Here is a 20,070-nt window from a genome sequence, read left to right on the forward strand (position 1 = left end):
ATGATTGGGTCACTGAATACTCAGATGTAAAATCTGCACCTGCTACAGGGTTTTCCATTGGTGCATCAGAAGGATCGCTAACCGGTATTATACTCAAAAAGGAGCATCACAGTCCTCTCACATTCAAATACATTAATACACCAGGGAAAGGGATGTCGTCGTAGCAGGTTGTGACTATGAATCAAGGGCTGAAAAAGCTTTAACTTTGACTGCATCACCCTTCCAGTAATTTATCAGTGGATTGCAGGTACAGTATTTTTCATATTTAACAGATACTGTAAAAAACAGTGTTACCATTGCATAGGATGGCACGGCTTAAACCAAGAGCATCCGCAGTACCAGAACTCATGTTCTCCACTAGACGATGCTTCACTTTCTTCAGGACTGCACAAAAGCACAAAAAGGTAAGATCTGAGACCACATCATAACAAAAAGTAGACACAGGGTGATTTAGAAAAAAAAGTGTTGCAAAAAAATAAATAAGAATATCCATACTTACCAATGTCTAAAGTCCGTCCTTGCTTTGGATCAGCTTGTAGCTTATTGTAATGAATAGTCACTTCTCCCTAGTTAAATAAAATCGATAAATAGATTGACACATGTGTGAATGTCTAATTAATATCAAACCGATGTACATTAAGTGAAGTGTACGTACTATGGGCCTTATTCTAGTTCACTCTTTCTGACAAAATCCTTCTTAGATGGACAAAACCATATGCACTGCAGGGGGGCAGCTGTACCTTCTGCAGAGAGAATTAGATTTGGGTGAGTTATTTTGTTTCTGTGCAGGGTAAATACTGGCTGCTTTATTTTTACAATGCAATATAGATATCACTTTGAAGTAAAACCCCACCCAAATCGAATTCTCTCTGCACAAGTAAATCTGCCCCCCCCCCTGCAGCGCACATGGTTTTGTCCATCCAAGAAGGATTTTGTCAGAAAGAGTGAACTAGAATAAGGCCCTATGTCCGTAAACTTACAATCTTCATTCCTAACTACAGGCGGACAAAAGCGTAGCTCCACATAGCGAACCTTATTTGTGTATTACACACGCTAAACCGATACCCTGATGGCAGTATCCTTTCACAGTACTTGGTTATAAGTAAATACACCAAGTATAAATTCCTGTAAACCTTTCCGCTTATTGCGAAATAAGACACAAGACTTATTATAAATTCCGGAAGGTACAAAGTCATTAACCGTATATTTGAGTCCCTAGCGGACATCCGATATCGGATCCGATTTTACCTGTTATAATGGCATTTAATGTACAATACAATTAAATGACATATGTTATTTATTTACGCCCCCCCCCCCCTACTATCCATGTCATCCCGAAGCATGGCGACCCCCAGCGAGGGGCGGTGGAATGTGTCTGCCCGACCTTTTCATACCCCCACTATCCACGTCGGCGTGGAGTTGAATTTATATAGTGTGGCGAGCGCAGCGAGCCACCGAACCCGAAGCGTGGCGAGCCCCACGAGGGGATAGTGCCGACGTGGATAGTGGGGGTGTGAAAAGGCCGGGCGGATGCGTTCCTCCGCCCCTCGCGGGGCTGGCTGCATTAGCCACGCTTCGGGATAACGTGGATAGTGGGGGAGGGGGGGCGTAAATAAATGACATTATATGGAATTTAATTGTATAGTACATTAAATGTCATTATTAGATGTAAAATCAGATCCGATATCTGATCTGATCGCATGCCATACAATAATGGCATGCGATGCGATTTTTTATCGGACCCGATTTTTGTAATGTATTCACTGACAGAGAGCAGTGAATACATTACATAGGAAAATCGCATCGCATGCTTTACAATAATGGCATGCGATTAGATTTCACTACCCTGAATAGCCCACTACGCAGATGCCGTAGTGGGCGCCGTGCTAGGAAACAAGTACCAAATGCTCAAAATCTATAATTGAATTTATTTACCTCTGAAAGCCAATACCAAAACCATAGGCTGTCGGGATTGCATAGCCCCCTATAAATCCTTACAAATTTTTGTAGGAAGTCATAAGGTAGATATATAAGGATGTGTAAAAGAATTCTTTTTTGTTTACGTTTTGCTTAAAAATTTACCCCATATCATTATTTACATATCATAAATGATTAGATTCAACTTTATTGTCATTACCAAATACAACTGTGAAAATTTCAGCATACAGCAAAGTAAACCTTATTCACAAAACAATACATAAAACTCTATTACATTATGACCCTTAAAAAGAAGCGGCATTTAATGCTAAAACAGCTCTGGGAAAGAAACTATTCTTCAATCTGCTTTTCCTATTTTTAAGACATCCTGGGCCAAATGTAATAGGGTGCGAGTTTCAGAAAGTAAGATATGTTGGGAGAGTTTTCCCATTTTTTTTAAAGCCGCAATCAATTTCATGGCAAAAAAATCAACCTGTTTGTGCAGTGTAAATGATTGCCGCTTTAAAAAAAATGCCAAAGTGCCCGACGCATTCCGAGCGCAGCGAGAAAACTGCACTTAAAAACTGTGTCCATGTTGACATTCAGGTAAAAAAAAAAAAAAAAGTGAAAAACCCCATGTCGACATAAACATTGTCGAACTAATGACCTGTAGAACTAACGACCTTTCGACCTAGAACCATGTCGACCTATACCCATGTTGACCTTTTTCCATGTCGACCTAATGACTGCTGACCATCATGCTTTAGACCAAATGATCCCAACCCTTTAAGACATCCTATTTTTAAATGCCCCAGTCATTACATGAATGTATTAGTGGCAGATGTTCAGCAGCAGGAGAAGGCAGGTAATTATAATGCAGCACAGTCACAATTAACAGTATTAGACACGTTTCCCAGAAAACTGGGTCAGTGTTGGTTGGAAAGGTTTTAATACCGGCTGATCTCATATTTTCACCTGTTCCCAGTTTTGGATTATCTGCAGCCAGCTGGAGTGAACAGAGCGGTATCCAGACTGATCATAGAATAACTTAAGGTCGACAATCAAAAGGTCGACATGTTTTTACTAAATTTTCAGCCGACATGTTCCGACATGAGGTATTTCATGCCCTACCATCCACTAGGGCATGGAGGGAGAATAAAATAGCGTGCCGAGTGCAGCGGGCCATGCGAGGGTACAGACAGTGTCCATGTCAACCTATGTCGACAAAGACACCCTAAAAACATTTAAACCTCATGTCAACCTTTTTCCATGTACACCTTTTTGATGTCGACATTTTAACCCTGTCGACTTTTAGACCCTGTCGACCATATGATTGTAGACCTAGACACTGTAGATGTTTTTTGCCATAACCAACAGAGCAATGGTGATGTTCAATAGGATCTTCCTTAAGCTGGCCATACATCAGAAAGATATTGTACCCAATCATACAATCTCAATTGATTGTAAAAGGTGGCCATACATCAGAACGAGATTGTATGCAATCATACAATCTCGACTGATCGTATGATCAATTGCATGCAGATTGTGTGCATATCGTGTGCACACAATCGTGCAATGCGCGCTCCCGCAGGTTGGGGGATTGATCAAGTGATCGGACGTGCTGCAAGTCCGATCAGTTGGGATTGTGACCTGATTGCATGTGCTTTTAAGCACATGCAATCAGTCGTCAGATGGGTCCAGGAAGTAGGAACAGCGTCCCTTTCGGAAACGAGTGGAGGCGACTTCCCTACTGTCCCCGGTACTTGGGGCCATTGAGTGTCGTGAGTGATGGGACCGGCAGACAGACAGCCTCTGCTCCCCGGCAGGGTCGCTCTGTGCTCCGGCTGTGTGGGCTGCTGTCGATGCCGGAGCGGCAGCTCTCTGCCTGGCAGGACTGCAGCAGCGGCGGTTCCCTCCTCTCTCACCGCAACAACTTTAACTTCACCTGGAGACTGGAGGAGGTGTGACGGCGCCCGTGCCCTCCCCGGGAGATTGACGGGATCAGTCTGCCACTTGCAGCCCCCTGCCGGGGCTCTGTGCCCCTTCCCTGTCTGCAGGCATTACGTTATCAGGCTCCCAGCAGGGTGACAGTAACAGGGCGGCCAAGAGGAGCACAGCAGCCAAACATCCTGCAGGCAAGCGCAAAGGCCCAAACCTCTGAGCATCAATGTGTTCTGCCTGCCCCCCAAGCCAGGTATGTTTCCCTGCACCCACCTACCTGCAGCCCTGAGTTACTGTGTGACAGGGAGAGCTCTCACTGGCTGCCTGGTGGATGGTCATCTCCCCCCTAGGTAAACAGGGCTGACCCCCACCACCACCAACCACACACACACACACCCTACAGGAGCCTGCAGCGAGGTTGGCTTCTGGCCACTGTTGCTGAAAAGAGAAGGGGGTGAACTTAGAGAATACCATTTCTCTCTCCCTGTCATCCTTTTCCTCTCTGTGTCACCCTTTGTGTCCCCCCTGTTCTCTCTATGTTCCCCCTGTCCTCTCTGCGTCGACCCTGTCCCCTCTGCGTCGACCCTGTCCCCTCTGCGTCGACCCTGTCCCCTCTGCATCACTCTTGACCTCTCTGTGTCAAGCCTGTCCTCTTTTTCCCTCTCCGTAGCAGCCACTATCGCCGTGTTAGCCTTGCCCTCTCCGTTTCACCCTTGCCCACTCCGTTTCACCCTTGCCCTCTCTGTGTCACCCACTATTTCCCTTTTACCCTCGTCCTTTCTTGTCACATGTCCCCTCTCTCTGCCACCAACATCACCTGGTGCTTCACCGGTTACCCACTATCTCCCTGTCATACTCTATCTCGGTGTCAAATAGTGCTGTGCCAGCGACTAGTCACTGGCACAGCACTATTTGCACTTTGCTGTACACGTCTTGAAGAAAAGACCTGTAGGTCTTGAAACGTTGACATGATGCACACTGTATAATACCTACCAAAATGGATTAAACATCATGTTTAAAAAGTATGTGGAGTGTCGCTTCTCCTTACCTGGATCAGGGGGTAAGATCCAGTACAATTATTAAGAAGGCACCCTAGCATTATACCCTTTATACCCTTTGCAGTATAGCAGCCCCTTTCCGAAATGGAGAGAGATGCTGCTATACTGCAGTCAGTTTACAAAATCGCCTGTCGGCTACACACTCACCACACTGTCCATCATGCGATCCATCATCAGCTACTGGTTATGTTTTTTTGCCTAGACCCCCTGGACTACTTCGCCATAGGACACTTGTAAGTATAATTTCCTTCAATAGGTACCCCTATGGATTTCGTCGGATAACAGATCCCCGGACCAGGACACCGGACCCGGAGCACCAGGACCCCCGGACCAGGACCGAGGGCTACCTACGGGCTTAAGATAGGTAAGTATCAGTATGTATGGGCTATGTATGTATTAAAGTTTTATTTTTCTTATGTGATAGTGTGTTTTACTTTAACTATTGGTTTTGCTGTGGAACTAAAAGTCACAGCAAGCCCATTAATGGGCAGTATGCTTGGACTTGTGGTTCTCCAAGTCCCAGGATGCGTTCCAGGCTTGCTGGGACTCATAGTTCCACAGCAAAACCCAATGGTTTATTCTGGTTTTTTTACACTTAATCAGCCCTGTGACCACAGCCCAGGGTCACCGAGGACAGCACCAGGCTTTAGCCTGGTCAGGTAAGTCCTGGAGGGGGGGGACCCCTTTATTGGGGGGGTCCCCAGTCCCCCTGGCCAGGCTGACTGGTCGGTAGGGTTGATGCTTTGGCCGTGGGACCTTATATAATAAGTGTCCCCTGGCTGTGGCATTACCCTGCTGGCTGATTTGGCCTTGGGCTGGTTCTTAAAATACGGGGGACTCCTAGTCATTTTGTCCTCCGTATTTTGGGAACTAGCCTGGGGCTGGTTTTAAAAAGTCAGCGGAGCCTCTATTTGCCAGGTTTCCTGATTTTTTTTTTTAATACCAGCCCTGGCTCTTTCAGCCTGGTGCGCTGGTTACGGCAGTGGGGGGGACCCCACGCCATTTTTTTTTAAATCCCCCCCCCCCCTAGGCCAGCCCCCTGTTTAAGTGAAGCTCCAATAAAGCAGCAGAAGGATTGTATGATTATTGTATGATTGATTGTATGATTGATTGTGAGTAGTAGTAGTAGTACGTTTATTTATAAGGCGCCGCAAAGTGTCCGCAGCGCCGTACATAGCAAACAAAAAAAAAATAAAAAAATTACAAGGTAACGTACAGGGTGTGTTGAAAGATACAGTATAAATAGGGATATAGCTGGTAGAACTAAAATCACCATCAGTTCAGAAGTAGGTGTCAAAATTGTCAAGGAGACTGAAGATGAAGTAGAGGAAGGGAAGAACAGGACAGGAGCACAGGTGAGGTAATGAGGTAGGGTGAGTACGTGAGGAAGGAGGGCCCTGCTCATAAGAGTTAACATACTAAAAATAGGTGGGTGGACGAACGAAATACAATAGGATAAGTAGGAACGGAGGGGAACGGAGGCAGGATAGGAGGATCAAAAGAGGTTAGGAGGAGGGATAGGCTAGTCGAAAAAAGTGGGTTTTGAGGGAGCGCGTGAAGGAGGTAAGGGAATCAGATAGCCTGATGGGTGGCGGGAGGTTGTTCCAGTGCAGGGGGGCAGCGCGAGAGAAATCTTGGACACGGGAGTGGGAGGAGGTGATTAGGTGAGAGGTCAGTCGGCGGTCAGCGATGGAGCGAAGAGGACGGGAGGGAGTGTGGATAGAGATCAGTGAAGAGCTGTGGAGGAGGAGAGAGCCTTGTAGGTGGTGGTGAGGAGTTTAAAGAGAACTCGGAAAGGAATGGGGAGCCAGTGAAGAGATAAACAGAGGGGGGAGGCGGAGGTAGAGCGGCGGGAGAGGAAGATGAGCCTAGCAGCAGCGTTAAGAATGGATTGGAGAGGTGCGAGGCGGGTGAGAGGTAGCCCAGAGAGAAGGATGTTGCAGTAGTCAAGGCGGGAGATGACAAGAGAGTGAATGAGAATTTTGGTCGCGTCAGTGGAGAGGAATGGTCTGATGCGTGATATGTTGCGTAGGTGAAAGCGGCAAGACTGTGAGAGAGCACGAATGTGGGGGGTGAAAGAGAGGGAGGAGTCAATTATGACACCGAGGCAGCGCGTTTGGTCGGTGGACGTGATCTCGGTTTCACCAATGCTGATGGAGATAGTGGGAGAAGAGGGGATGTTCGGGGGATGGAAGATTAGAAGTTCAGTTTTAGCCATGTTTAGTTTCAGGAAGCGTTGGGTCATCCAGGCTGAGATGGCCGTGAGGCATTCGGAGACCTTGGACAGGAGTGATGGGGATAAGTCGGGGGAGGAGAGATAGATTAGGGTATCATCAGCATAAAGGTGGTAATGAAAACCATAGGAGCTGATGAGGGTGCCCAGAGAGGTGGTGTAGAGGGAGAAGAGGAGAGGGCCAAGGACTGACCCTTGGGGAACACCGACTGGCTGGGGGGTAGTAGGAGAGGAGGAGCTCGGAGTGGAGACGGAGAAGGAGCGATCGGAGAGGTATGAGGTGAACCAGGAGAAGACCGTACCAGTGATGCCAAAGGAGCGGAGGGTGTTGAGCAGGAGAGGGTGGTCAACAGTGTCAAAGGCAGCCGACAGATCAAGCTGGATGAGGATAGAGAAGAGGCCTTTGGATTTAGCCGATAGTAGATCGTTAGTGACTTTGGTCAGGGCAGTTTCAGTGGAATGTAAAGGGCGGAACCCGGATTGGAGGGGGTCTAGAATGGAGTTAGCAGTAAGGTGGCTTAGGAGACGATTATAGGTCAGACGTTCTAGGAGTTTGGAGGCAAAAGGGAGGAGGGAGATGGGCCTGTAGTTGGATGGAGAGTTGGGGTCCAGATTTGTTTTTTTGAGAATTGGGGAGACAAGAGCGTGTTTGAAGGAGGAAGGGAAGATCCCAGAGGATAGGGAAAGATTAAAGAGGTGAGCCAGGTGAGAGCAGACTGATGGACTGAGACGACGGATAATATTGGAGGGGATAGGATCGAGCGGGCAGGTGGAGGGAGAAGCGGATTGAAGGATAGAGTGGACTTCAGCAGCAGTGGTGGGGTAAAATGAGGACAGGGGTTGGAAGGAGGGGAGTGGAGATGTAGGAGGGGAGGAGGGAGAGGGTGAGGTCATGGCAGCAGTGATGGCAGTCCTGAGAGAGGAGATTTTGGTTGAAAAGTAGGTAGCAAAATCAGCGGCTACGATGGAGGACGGAAGAGCTGGAGGAGGGGGGGGGAGAGCAAGGAGTTGAAGGTGGCGAAGAGCCTGCGGGGATTGGATGATTGGGAAAGGATGAGGGACTTAAAGTAGGATTCCTTGGCCAGAGCAAGGGCAGAGCTGAAGGAGGAAAGAATTAATTTGAAATGGAGATAATCCGCAAGGGAGCGTGATTTCTTCCAGAAGCGCTCAGCAGAGTAGATTGTGTGTCCAAGGACTGCTGGGGATTTCAAGGGAAATTGTACACAATCATGAGCGCAATCGATCTTAAGATCGATCTTTCTGATGTATGGCCAGCTTTAGTATTGGAGTCTCTCGTAGCTACAGCCACTGTTGGCTTAGATGAATCACTTCTGCTCCTGTTAGCTGGCACTGGTGATGCCAGGCAATGCTAGACTGTCTGCATGTATCACCACTGGCAGGGAAAGTCCACAAACTTTCCCTACAGAATTTCCGGGAAGTTATCCAAAGTTAGATGGTAATCAACGGATGCATTTCTCTGCTCAAATGGGTGGTCAGCAGAGGATCAGACCAGCATCTCTATGTAATGCACCAGCATCTTTATGTAATGCACCAGACCAGCAACTCTATGTAATGCAAGTGTAATCAGTGCAAATAGGCCCTATAATAAACTATATAAATAAAAATGTAAATGTTCGTTTGTTCAAAATCTTAAATCTCCGAAAGTTCTTCACCGATTGCTTTGAAATTTGGACACACAGTTGCATTCGTATATGTGCATGTTTATATACAGTATATATATATATATACACATACATACACACACTATTATATAAATTGCACAGTATCAGGCTGGCAGATATAAGCAGCAATGAAGCTGTATGGCAAATTCATTCATTTCCCATACATGAACGAAGTCCAGCTGTTATTCACTTAGCAGTTCATCTAGAAAATGGACAACGCATTTATTTCACAGCTGCAACTGTGCAACAAGCACATTGCCAGCTACCACAGACATAATTATCGCAGATGCACGTACATATGCGATAATTATAGCAAAGAAAACCTCTTGCTTAAGAGCTGTCCTTTGCATTGTGGCCGGCGATGTGCGGCAGTTCCCCAGCGGCTCCCCCTCCCTCCCTTACCTGGCTGCTGGCTGTCGGGAATGGCTCCGCCCCCTCCTCCCTGCACCTGGAAGGGGATGTAGGGGCTAGGGAGGAGGAGGCCACTGCTCTGGCCAGCTAGCATTGTGCTGCCCGGACAAAAGTGAGGGGGGGGGGGGTTCGGCAGGAGGTCGCCGCAGGACGGCGGGAGTCACGGTAAGAAGACTATAGGCTTATATAGGGTATCGCCAGCTTTTGTTATTTCACATCTGCAAGCACATCGCCAGATACTGCACACATAATTATCGCACTGGCTGATGGGCATGGCTCTGCCCCCTCCTCCCTGGGGATGTAGGGGCTAGGGAGGAGGAGGCCACTGGTCCGGCCTGGAAAAAAGTGAGGGGGGGGGGGGGGGGGTCGTGAGCATTGCCTGATTCATTATCAGAACATATTCGGTGCACACCTTTACCTGATTTTATAGGTTCAGTGATTTTGCATCTGAAAATATCAGCTTTGGTCATAATGTGTTGAGCGATGATCGTACATCCCTTAGGGAGAGCTGTGGAACGTCTTCAATATTTAATCAAGGGTTCCCCACTGTTTCACTAAGAAAATGGGATTTTTGTACTTCATTTAACTCCCTTTCTCCTAGGAATTTAGGGACAGTGGAGGTCATCACTTAATGCTCTCTGTGTTTATGTGCCATTCTTTTAATGTTATCCTCAATAGTCATTAGGATTGTTGAGCATATTGAGAACGGTTTTATTTTCCCCTATTCCTAACATTTTGTTCTCTTGGACTGTTCTTTAAAACTGCACCTCTGTGACAGCCATTGGGGTTTAGAGTGGGAGAGGTCTGGGTTTTAAATTTCTGCAAGTGAATGTACAACATCACTCTCCTTCCTTTCCTCAATCACTTTTTCAGTGTGTGTCTCTCATGTCTGCTTTTACAATGCATTTCTTCTGTCACTGGATAGCTTTTTCAAAATTTTAAAGGTGGCCATACACCGATCCGACTTGTCGGAGGCACAAGTTGGACATGTTTTCCCCTTGAACTCCCCTGGCAGCTCTGCAGGGGACTTCCTCCGACTTGGCAAATGATGTGCCATTTTTTACATGTGATTTATCACATGTAAAAAGGACTCTCGGGGGGGAGGAGTCCAAGATACGTTGCGGGTCCCAAAAGCACCCGCGTTGTGCCTCTGATAGACAGATTCTGATTCATCCTATGTGCTGCACATAAGATCTCCAGTCTCTATTCCGATGCGCATGGGAACTTTACTTTCTCCATCCAACGACTCTGCATCTTTGGCCTGTCACAGCTCGTCTTCAGTGACTGCACCCTCTCTATGGTAGTAGGGCACGCAAGACTGAAGATTGGAGAATTTTTTATCAGCAATAATATATTAAACAACATGTACAGTACAACAATTTTGTTGAATTAGATTCAGAAAATATTTTAACTGGTTGGCAACAAAACAATGTAACTAACCGGACAAATGTGTCTCACCTTAACATGCTGGATCATTTTGGCCACCTCCACCTTAGTTTTTCCTTTTACTGACTTCCCATTCACACCAGTGATTTCATCTCCAGCTGCAATGGTTCCATCCAATGCAGCAGGAGTATTGTCAAAAACCTGCATGTAGTGGTAAAAAAAAAGCATTAATACAAGCAGTAGCCATCGAACAGATTCCCCTCCCCCCCCCGACCAAAAGTTCACAAATCACTTTTAGTGGCATATAAAAAGATACTGTATATTAAAATTTAAATCAATGCAAATAAGTTATTATGGTATATTGTGAACTCTAAGGGGTTAAAGTACAATAATCTGAAAGCAATTGTAAGGGCATACACACATTGATTTGTGCTTAAGTTCTAAGCGATTTAGCCAAATCGCTTAATAAAGCAGAAATCTCTGTGTGTATGACCCATTAGTCAAGTGGAAAAGGGGAAAATAGGAACTAAAAAGCAGTAAATGAACAGTGACAAAAGATATTTGCGTCAATCCAATTAGGTGCGAAGTGCCATCGTTGCAGCATTTTAACGCCAGCATAGCACCTGAACTCGCACCCATCGAAGACTGAAAATCATCCCCAATTGGCACAAACTTGTTACGAGCCCTATGAGAAGCGAGATCATAAAGCCGTTAAGTATGACCTCTGCAACAATGACTCACACCTGTGAGATCATCGTATAAATGCAATGTATTGTGACACATTGCACGCACACATTCTGAAGCACTTTACAAAGAAATATTTCAACATTCACATCAGTCCCTGACCCAATGAAGCTTACAATCTAGATTCCCTACCACATGTATATGCACACAAATTCTAGGGTTAATTTTGTTGGGAGCAAATTAACCTACCACTAGATTTTTGGGATTGTGGGAAGAAACCCAAGCAAGCACAGAGAGAATATACAAACTCTGCACAGTTAGGGCCATAGTGAGAATTTAACCCATGAGGTTAGTGATGTAAGGCAGTAATGCAAACCATTACACCATCCATGCTGCCCGTACTTACCATTTACTATGCAGATACAGCTGCGGCTGCACACAGAATATAGGCATGGTGCATGTGATTTTAATCAGAAGAAGCTGCTTGTACATACTATTTGCATCACTTTGTGAATAAGAGACATTTTAACAGAAAAAGTTGCACAAAGACACGAGGTGCCGCAACCGTAACTAGGTGTGTGTCAGAGGAAGAGCCAACGGTGCAGATGCGCGATTGTCAAGGCCCTGCTGACACACACCTAGTTACAGCCCTGGCACGTGACCTCTTTTTGTGAGTTTCCCTGTTTTGCACACACCTGCAGAGCTAGGAGATGCCAGGCAGGAAAGGTGCTCTCCCCACTCCATCAGAGGAGCCAAAAACATGGAACAGGCAGTGACGGGTGGGCTGGAGATTTCAAAAGTCCAGTTGAAATCAATTGAGAGCCGTTACAGCCAGCAGTAGCCATCAGCAGCAGAGGTCTCCGGAGCATCCCTAATAATACTTGTGAAGAGTGGTCAGCACAGATGCCTCACAGCACCGAGGTCATGGGTTTGATTCCCACAATGACCCTAACTGTGCAGAGTTTATTTATTTATTATCAGTTTGTTATATAGCTCAAACATATTCCGCAGTGCTTTACAGAGAATATTTGAACATTCACATCAGTCCCTGCCCCAGTGGAGCTTAGAATCTATATTCCCTACCACATGTACATGCACAGACATTCTAGGGTTAATTTGTTGGGAGCAAATTAGCCTCCCAGTATATTTTTGGATTGTGGGAGGAAACTGGAGTACCCGGAGTAAACCAACGCTAGTACTGGGAGAATATACAAACTCTGCACAGTTAGAGCCATGGTGGGAATCAAACCCATGACCTCAGCGCTATGAGGCAGTAATGCTAACCATTACACCATCCATACCGCCCTAAGAGTTTGTATATTCTCCCCGTGCTTTAATGGGTTTACTCCGGTTTCCTCCCACAATCCAAAAATATACTGGTAGGTTAATTCCCAACAAAATTAACCCTACAATGTCTGTGTGTGCATACATTTGGTAGGGAATATAGAATGTAAGCTCCACTGGGGCAGGGACTAATGTGAATGTTTAAATATTCTCTGTAAAGCGCTGTGGAATATGTGTGAGCCATACTGTATAAATAACTGGTACTGCCGAACAGCTCCTAACTACAGTGTGCTTTTCTTTGTTTCTACCATATGAACTTTCCCTAAGCCTTGGGATCGGCTTTTGGGAAAAAGCAGCACAGTACTCTGTTTTGTAGATCTACTAGCGAGAAAGAGAGAGCGAGAGAGGGCTTAGATGCTTTTCAGATGGCTGAATTGCTCTGGTGCCCCCAACATGAGTGGTTAATTCCTCCAGTATATCCAATAAACAGAAGTGGCACTCAGAGACTTTCAAGGACGCAAAAGGTGGGATAGATTTTTAATCCATCTCATCACCGTTACGGGGACCCTTGCTAGGATACATAGAACTATATAGTTATATATTTTAGGGAGTTGGTCCCCCTTTGCAATTATACTAGCTTCCACTGTTGTTGGTAGAATTTCCAAAAGATTTTGGAGTGTTTCTGTAGGGATTCAGCCCATTCATTCTGTAGAGCATTTATGAGGTCAGTCACTGATGTTGGACAAGAAGATCTGGCTCGCAACATCAATTCCAGTTCATCCTAAAGGTGCTTGACGGGGTTGAGGTCAGGGCTCTGTGTGGCCAGTCAAATTCTTCCACACCGAACTAATCAACTAATGTCTTTATAGTCGTTGCTTTGTGTACTGGGGCAGTGTCATTTTGGAAAATAAAAAGGACCTTCCACAAACTATTGCCACAAATTTGGAATCGTAGCATTGTTGAAAATGTCTTGGTATTCTGAAGAATTAAGATTGCCCTTCACTGGAGATAAGAGTCCTAGGACAAACCCTAAAAAAAGCCACATACCATTATCCCTCCTCCACCAAACTTCACAGTTGGCAAAATGCAGTCAGGCATCTGCCAAACCCAGACTCGCCCATTGGACTACCAAAAAGAGAAACAGGATTAACTCCACAGAACACATTTCCTCTGCTCAACAGTTTAGTGACTGTGTGCTTTACACCACTCCATCTGCCGCTTGGAGTTAGCGATGTTTAATATCCCACTGCACAGTTTGTGTGCTTACATTAATGTAAGTAGAAGTTAGGAACTCTTCAGCTATGGAATCAGCACAGCTTTGATGACTTTTATGCCCGGTACGCCTTAGCAGTCATTGACCCCTCTCTGTGTAATTTTACATCATCTTCCGCTTCATGCCCAAGTCGCTGTTTTTCCTGAATGCTTCCATTTCCTAATAATATCACTTACAGTTCTGTGGAATATCCAGCAAGGATGAAATCTCACAAAGTGTCTTATTGCGAACGTAGCACGCAGTCACAGTACCATGCTTGAAGTCACTGAGCTCTTCAGAACAACCCAATCTATATCACAATCTTCTGCAAATGGAGACTGCATGGCTAGGTGCTTCATTTTTTACAACTGTGGCAACGGATGCGATTGAAACACTTGAATTCATTAATTAACAGGTGTGGACAAATACTTTAAACAGACATAACTGAAAAGACTAACCTGCACAATGTAAAGGCAAGGGCAGTGCTGGGCACCTCCTCCTATGCTGATCCCAATGACATTCTGTGAGTCTTTCTTTAGAGACACAGTACCTGGGACTGTTGGTATCCCACTAAAAGCGAAAAGTGTTCGTGTTAGTGTTGACAAAGTTTTGGTATATAAACATATGCACTGGATTTTGACATGCCCCCTAACCCCCCCCCCCCCCCACACCTGAATTTAACCACCCTACGTCCAAATTAAAGTTCTGTGTTAAATAGCCACCAATTACAGGTGTACCTCCTACACTAAATGCAAATCATGAGGCTTGTTGTTGAGGTGCCCATACACTAGGGAGATATACATGCGGTTTGGTCACTTTTCATGCAATTGTAGCAATAAATCACATAAAAAGCAACCAAGTCACATGTACTTAACATCAGGTCCCATGAGATGTGGGGCCCCATGCGCATCGCATGAGGACCACACGGGCTGCAGGAGAGATGTATGGCATTGCAGTCAAGCCAGGCTGGGATAGCATATGATATATGGTATGCAAAAAGCACCACATATGGTGTATTGCATGTGATCCTGCCATCTGGGAAGCTACTGGTAGGCTATCGCATGCGACTTTTCACCTCAGAGAAGTCACACAAGCGCATGTCCACTTTAAAGGCTTAGACGGGGTACAAGCTACAGTAATCTTGCCCCGAAAGTTCATACAGTGATCAAAAATATTAACATAAATAGTAATTTGGGGGGTGATTCAGGTTGGCTCGCAAAGCACATTTAGTTTGCTAATGGACAAACCCATGTGCACTGCAGCTGGGGCAGATGTAACGTGCAGAAGAGTTAGATTTGGGTGGAGAGTGTACTTAAACGGATATAAATATTGCAGTATAGAAATAAAGCAGCAAGAATTTACCCTGCACAGAAACATAACAACTCACTCAATCTAACTCTCTCTGCACATGTTACATCTGCCCCACCTGCAGTGCAGCATTGTTTTGTCCATTAGCAAACTCAATGTGCTTTGTGAATGAACCTGAATCAGGCCCTTGCTTGTTTGAAAACTACTCACAGTTTGTCTTCATCAAGATCATAGTCCAAATCTGAAAACATTTCACTTAGTCCGTTAGTCAGTCTTTCTGTAGGAAAAAACACACAACGTCTGAGAAGTCTGCAAAGTCCTACGAAAACTGCCTTGTCACAAAAACACATAATATGCATTTTATTTAACAAAAAGCCAATACTAATTTTAATAGAGCATTGCACCTTTAGTACATTTCAAAAAGTAACCCAACCCCAAAATCTTTAGTCCCCTTTACCTGCCTGTATTTTGGGTCTCTCTGATGAAATTGCTTCTGCTGCAATGCTGGGGTTTCTACAAAACTGGACCCCTCACAAAGTAAGTCCTGATATGGATTAGGCTGCAGGAGATTACTAAATAGGTCTACCTCATGCTTTCAACCAATTGCTACAGGATGCTAATGGTCAGTGCTATGAAACAATCGTGTTGGAGGTATCAAAAGAAACTATCACAGGGCCAGGAACATCATAGCAATATGCTGTAGGACTACTCCAGATGTGGTTCCACATAGTCATGAATTGTGAATTTAAAAGTAAATACCAAACGAATTTCACCGTACAAATTAATTGTGAAAATGTCTTACAGGACCCAACTTTTTTATCCCTAAGTTATCACAATCTTCTGATCATAATTACGTATCAGTGTAAAATTGGTACCTTGTCTGTAATTAGCCATGTAATTGTGTTGAATGTTTCTTCCCCTATGCACAGAAGGATTGGATATGGAATCAGTCAAGATGCTGATGGTCCAAATTCTGAGAGTGGTATCCCATCATAATCCTGTCAATTTTTGGAAATGACTGTAATTACCCTGACCCTAACCCATCCTTCCTGCAACCTAACCCAATCTGGCAGGATTATTATATTCGGAATGCTGTGATGGTACTGTTACCGTTGGCAACATGTTGAGATGCTGACTACATCCCGCGCAACAGAACCAATGTGACACCATATAGCTAAAAATAAATAAATATATAATGTCAGAAGTAATCTATTCACCCATTTTTAATTGTAACAAAACAGATCTTCTTAACTGTTTTGCAGACAATATTACAGCCCACCTTGTACGTTACTATTTATTAGTCTTCTAATAACAACAAAATGAAAACAGAGCTGGACAAATCCCAGGAGTAAAGCAGCCAACGCATAAAAATAATTTATATTGGAGACTATCTTCTTTTGATTTCAACAAAGGAACATTTCTTCCCTAGCTGGTAGATGTCACTGTTTCTACCACTGATCTGCCGGCACTGGGGCAGGATGCAGCAAGCATCTCATTTTGCGGTTTACGCCTTATGCATGAAGTTAGTGTTCATTCTAGCACCCGCTATCTTTGAAAACCCATGCAGTTCCTCTTCCCTGTCTGGGGTGTCACTGTCTGCTTTAGTGCTTCTAGCACAGTGTGGTCTGTCTATCAGCACTGATATGCAAACCAGATCTGTGCTAGAAAAACCACAGCAGACAGCGACACCCCAGGCAGGGAACAGAAACTGCATGGGTTTTCCAAGATAGCAGGTGCTAGAATGAACACTAGACATTTTACATTAAGAGCTGTCCTTTGGACAGGGTTTAGGACCTGAAGTACTATTTGCGTATGTATTGAGTATTGGGAGGGATCCGGTTGGGTTTTCTCACAGCAGGGAGGCACAATAGAAGCTCCTCTAGACCAATGCTGATCTGAAGATTGCATTGTCCACCACATCAATGCCTCAGAATCAATTGCATTCCAGGCATGGTGAATACGTGGAGAATGTCTGCTTTTCACTCACTGCTGCATCTTGACTCTTGTGTCCTTATATTGAGGGGCTCATTTACTCAGGGACCCATTTACTGTAAAGGTGCCCACACACTAGAACAATTTTTTGGCCGATTGTCCGATTTTCGCTAAATCGTCCGATATATCGTATGATATTTACCGATAATCGGTCAAAAATCGGCCGATATTGGTCCGATGCGCGCTCCCGTGGATCTTTAGCTGAATCTTCTGATCTTACGTGCTGCACAAAAGATCAGAAGATTTAGCAAAAGATCCATAGGAACGCACACGGGATCTTAAGAAAAATCTTTGGTAAAGATGTGCGCTTGCCTGAAATCTTGGGGTGGCGTTAACAATGGGGGGCCATTTAACATAGTAATTACCCATCAGGGTGGGTGTACAATAAAAAAATCGAGTCTGGGGGGCATTTCACATGGGAATCAGGCATCTGGGTGCCTGTACAATTAAAAATCAGGTGCAATCGCGTCGCATAGCATGCGATATGATTGCATGCGATGCAACACAATTTTTTTGCCCTGCTCTTTTATAAATTATTTCTATTTTTGACATACTTTATCAATTCAAAATGCCAGCATACGCTAGTATGACAGGAAAGGCTATGCCTCACCTGCCTCACCCCACCACACGCCACTGAAGGGAGGGACACTGATGTAAGCAACGGCCTCCATCTTCCCACAGCCATAGCAACACCAAATCTAGACTTAATTAGTGGCTGCGAACAGGGGGAAATCCATTCAATGGCGAGTGATTGTGAATGAATTCCCCCATATGTGCACGGGTGCCCGGACGGGGTCCCGACAGTCATTAACCCAACTGTTAAAACACAGACGGCTATTTTCCCTCGTGTGGGTCCACGATACCCATAGAGGGAGAATAGAATAGGTGGCGAGCGTAGCTCGCAACTGAGCCCGCAAGGGGCTTTATTGCGCTGGCCACGCGGTCGGAGACCAGGCAGTCGGGATCCCGACTGTCGGTGAATCATACCACACCCATGTGCACGGCTGCAAATGCTTTCGTAGCTGTGCACAAGGGTGGGTTTACCCACTAGGGGAGGGGCGTTTACCTGATTGGCTTCAAACGTTCTCAGTCCAGCGATCAGGCAAACTGTTTCACCTGCCACAGGTGAATCAAATCCCCTAAAGCAGAAAAATACATGGTTTTCGCATCCACACACACAACTTTTCCCCACAAATTGGATACCCCCAAAGTAGAGTAAGGTAGCTAACAAGCAATCAGTTTTTAACTGCCATGTTACATGCAGCATCTGAACAGGTAGGTTATCTTTCTCTACTTTATCACTATGCATGACTTTACATCTGTGTTCTATCAGCCCCTGTCTCACGAGTGTTCTTGTGCATGTTATACTGGTAGTGTATACCTCTTACGGCTGAATCAATTCTGTATCATTATCACTGCTGTAAAACGGATTCGTACACAATGGAACATATATACATATTGCTAGTGTACACTAGTCTACTGTGAAAATGTGATCATGGTCACAGGCCAAGTCTCAAAACGACGATAATATATATGACAGCAGCCAATGAGACCTATCATGAGGCTTACTTCAAGCGATTTCCCCACATTATATTCTTTAATGACAAATGCTGTTGACCGCAATCAATCAATTACACACACATATACTGGGCAAACAGCGTTTGCTGTTACTACCGGTAGTTATCAGGACTCACCATTAAGACCGCGCATGCGTTCCCGTAGCCCGGTGTTCGCAGATTAGCAGGTGCTTGTGCTGGTGGTGACGCGTATGTTCATTAGAGCACTTGCGTCTTCGTTTTTAGAAGACGTCATCAAAAAATGCTGTTGCTCAGTGCTCGGGGACTTGCGCATGCGCGTGATGTCCTCTTAACAATTGTTTGTTTTGGCATTGGTACTACAATCAATATGATTATGAGCTGTTGTTTGTGTTATATGGCTGAGCGGGGTATTAGCGCTTCGTTATGAAAGGTGTTACTATATCTTATGATGACTTCTGGTTACAATTTTAAAGCACCCTGCGTTAAAGTTCCTTAACTAAATAGTTCCAGGCAGAGTAGTTGAGGTTATAATTTATGATCTTGAGCTAAAGCTATGTGCTTTCAGGATATCACTTGTATATAGCATTTTAGTGTAGAAGATTATGGGGACTACTACTATCGGATCGCATACCTCCCAACAGTCCCGATTGTCAGGGCCTGTCCCGCTGTCCCACCCGCGGGCGGCAGTGTCCCGCGGTGTGGGGGGGCTGTTGGGAGTCCCCCTGTCAGCTGCTAAGCAGCGGGGAATAAAATAGCGGCAAAATGGGGGCGTGGCCTCGCGAAAGAGCCGTGAGCATAGGCCATGCCCCAAAGTAGGTCACGCCCCCTTTTTTCTCCCACATGGAGAGGGTCGGGTAGGCAAGTATGTCACATTGCAATATCATACCCTCCACCATCTCATTCAATAAAAAAAAATTTTTAAGAAAGGGGCATGGTCACAAAGATGGGGCGTGGTCGCACATAAAGGGGTGTGGTTACATGAAATAATTACTCATACCCCTTTCACACCGCACTTGTTAAACGGTATATTGCTGTTTTTTCCCATTTCAAAACATTTAAGGCTGCAGTGGGAAAGTGCCAGAGTTGATTTATCGGTTAAAGATAACCTTCAAAACGTTTAAAAAGCATCCTACACGTTTCAGAGCCGTTTTTTTATGCAGTGAGAATGGCTCTGAAACAGTATTTAGTAAAAACAACAGATTACAGACCTGTGATAGGCTGTCCCCTGCATTCTGCCTTGAAACGTGTTCAGGGGATTAAACGGGTTGACTGATGTGAATGGTACTTAAACGGTATTTAAAACGGTAATCTACTGCAATGTGAAGGCTCAAACCCGTTTTAAATACCGTTTAAAAATACCGGTTTTTGAAACGTTTTGGCAGTG

The 20,070-nt window shown here is 45.1% G+C and overlaps 1 protein-coding gene across 2 annotated transcripts in view; it reads right to left on the bottom strand.

The window, feature by feature from the left end:
- The window catches only part of PICK1 (protein interacting with PRKCA 1), a 61,012-nt gene extending 41,942 nt beyond the window's left edge, over nt 1-19,070 (bottom strand). Inside the window, exons 1-7 of one of the 2 annotated variants that reach the window (XM_083156624.1) lie at nt 18,843-19,070; nt 18,215-18,287; nt 15,367-15,433; nt 14,307-14,418; nt 10,701-10,829; nt 500-566; nt 295-384 (exon numbers count right to left, since the gene is read on the bottom strand). In XM_083156624.1, the coding sequence (XP_083012750.1) occupies nt 295-384; nt 500-566; nt 10,701-10,829; nt 14,307-14,418; nt 15,367-15,407 (439 nt within the window). In that variant the 5' untranslated portion in view covers nt 15,408-15,433; nt 18,215-18,287; nt 18,843-19,070. The remainder of the gene's footprint in view (nt 1-294; nt 385-499; nt 567-10,700; nt 10,830-14,306; nt 14,419-15,366; nt 15,434-18,214; nt 18,288-18,842) is intronic. The other variant, XM_083156623.1, reaches the window with a different exon arrangement.
- Nucleotides 19,071-20,070: the final 1,000 nt, after the last annotated feature.

Source organism: Crinia signifera, chromosome 8, assembly GCF_055691185.1.
Source record: "Crinia signifera chromosome 8, ASM5569118v1, whole genome shotgun sequence".
In the NCBI taxonomy this organism is placed as follows: domain Eukaryota; kingdom Metazoa; phylum Chordata; class Amphibia; order Anura; family Myobatrachidae; genus Crinia; species Crinia signifera.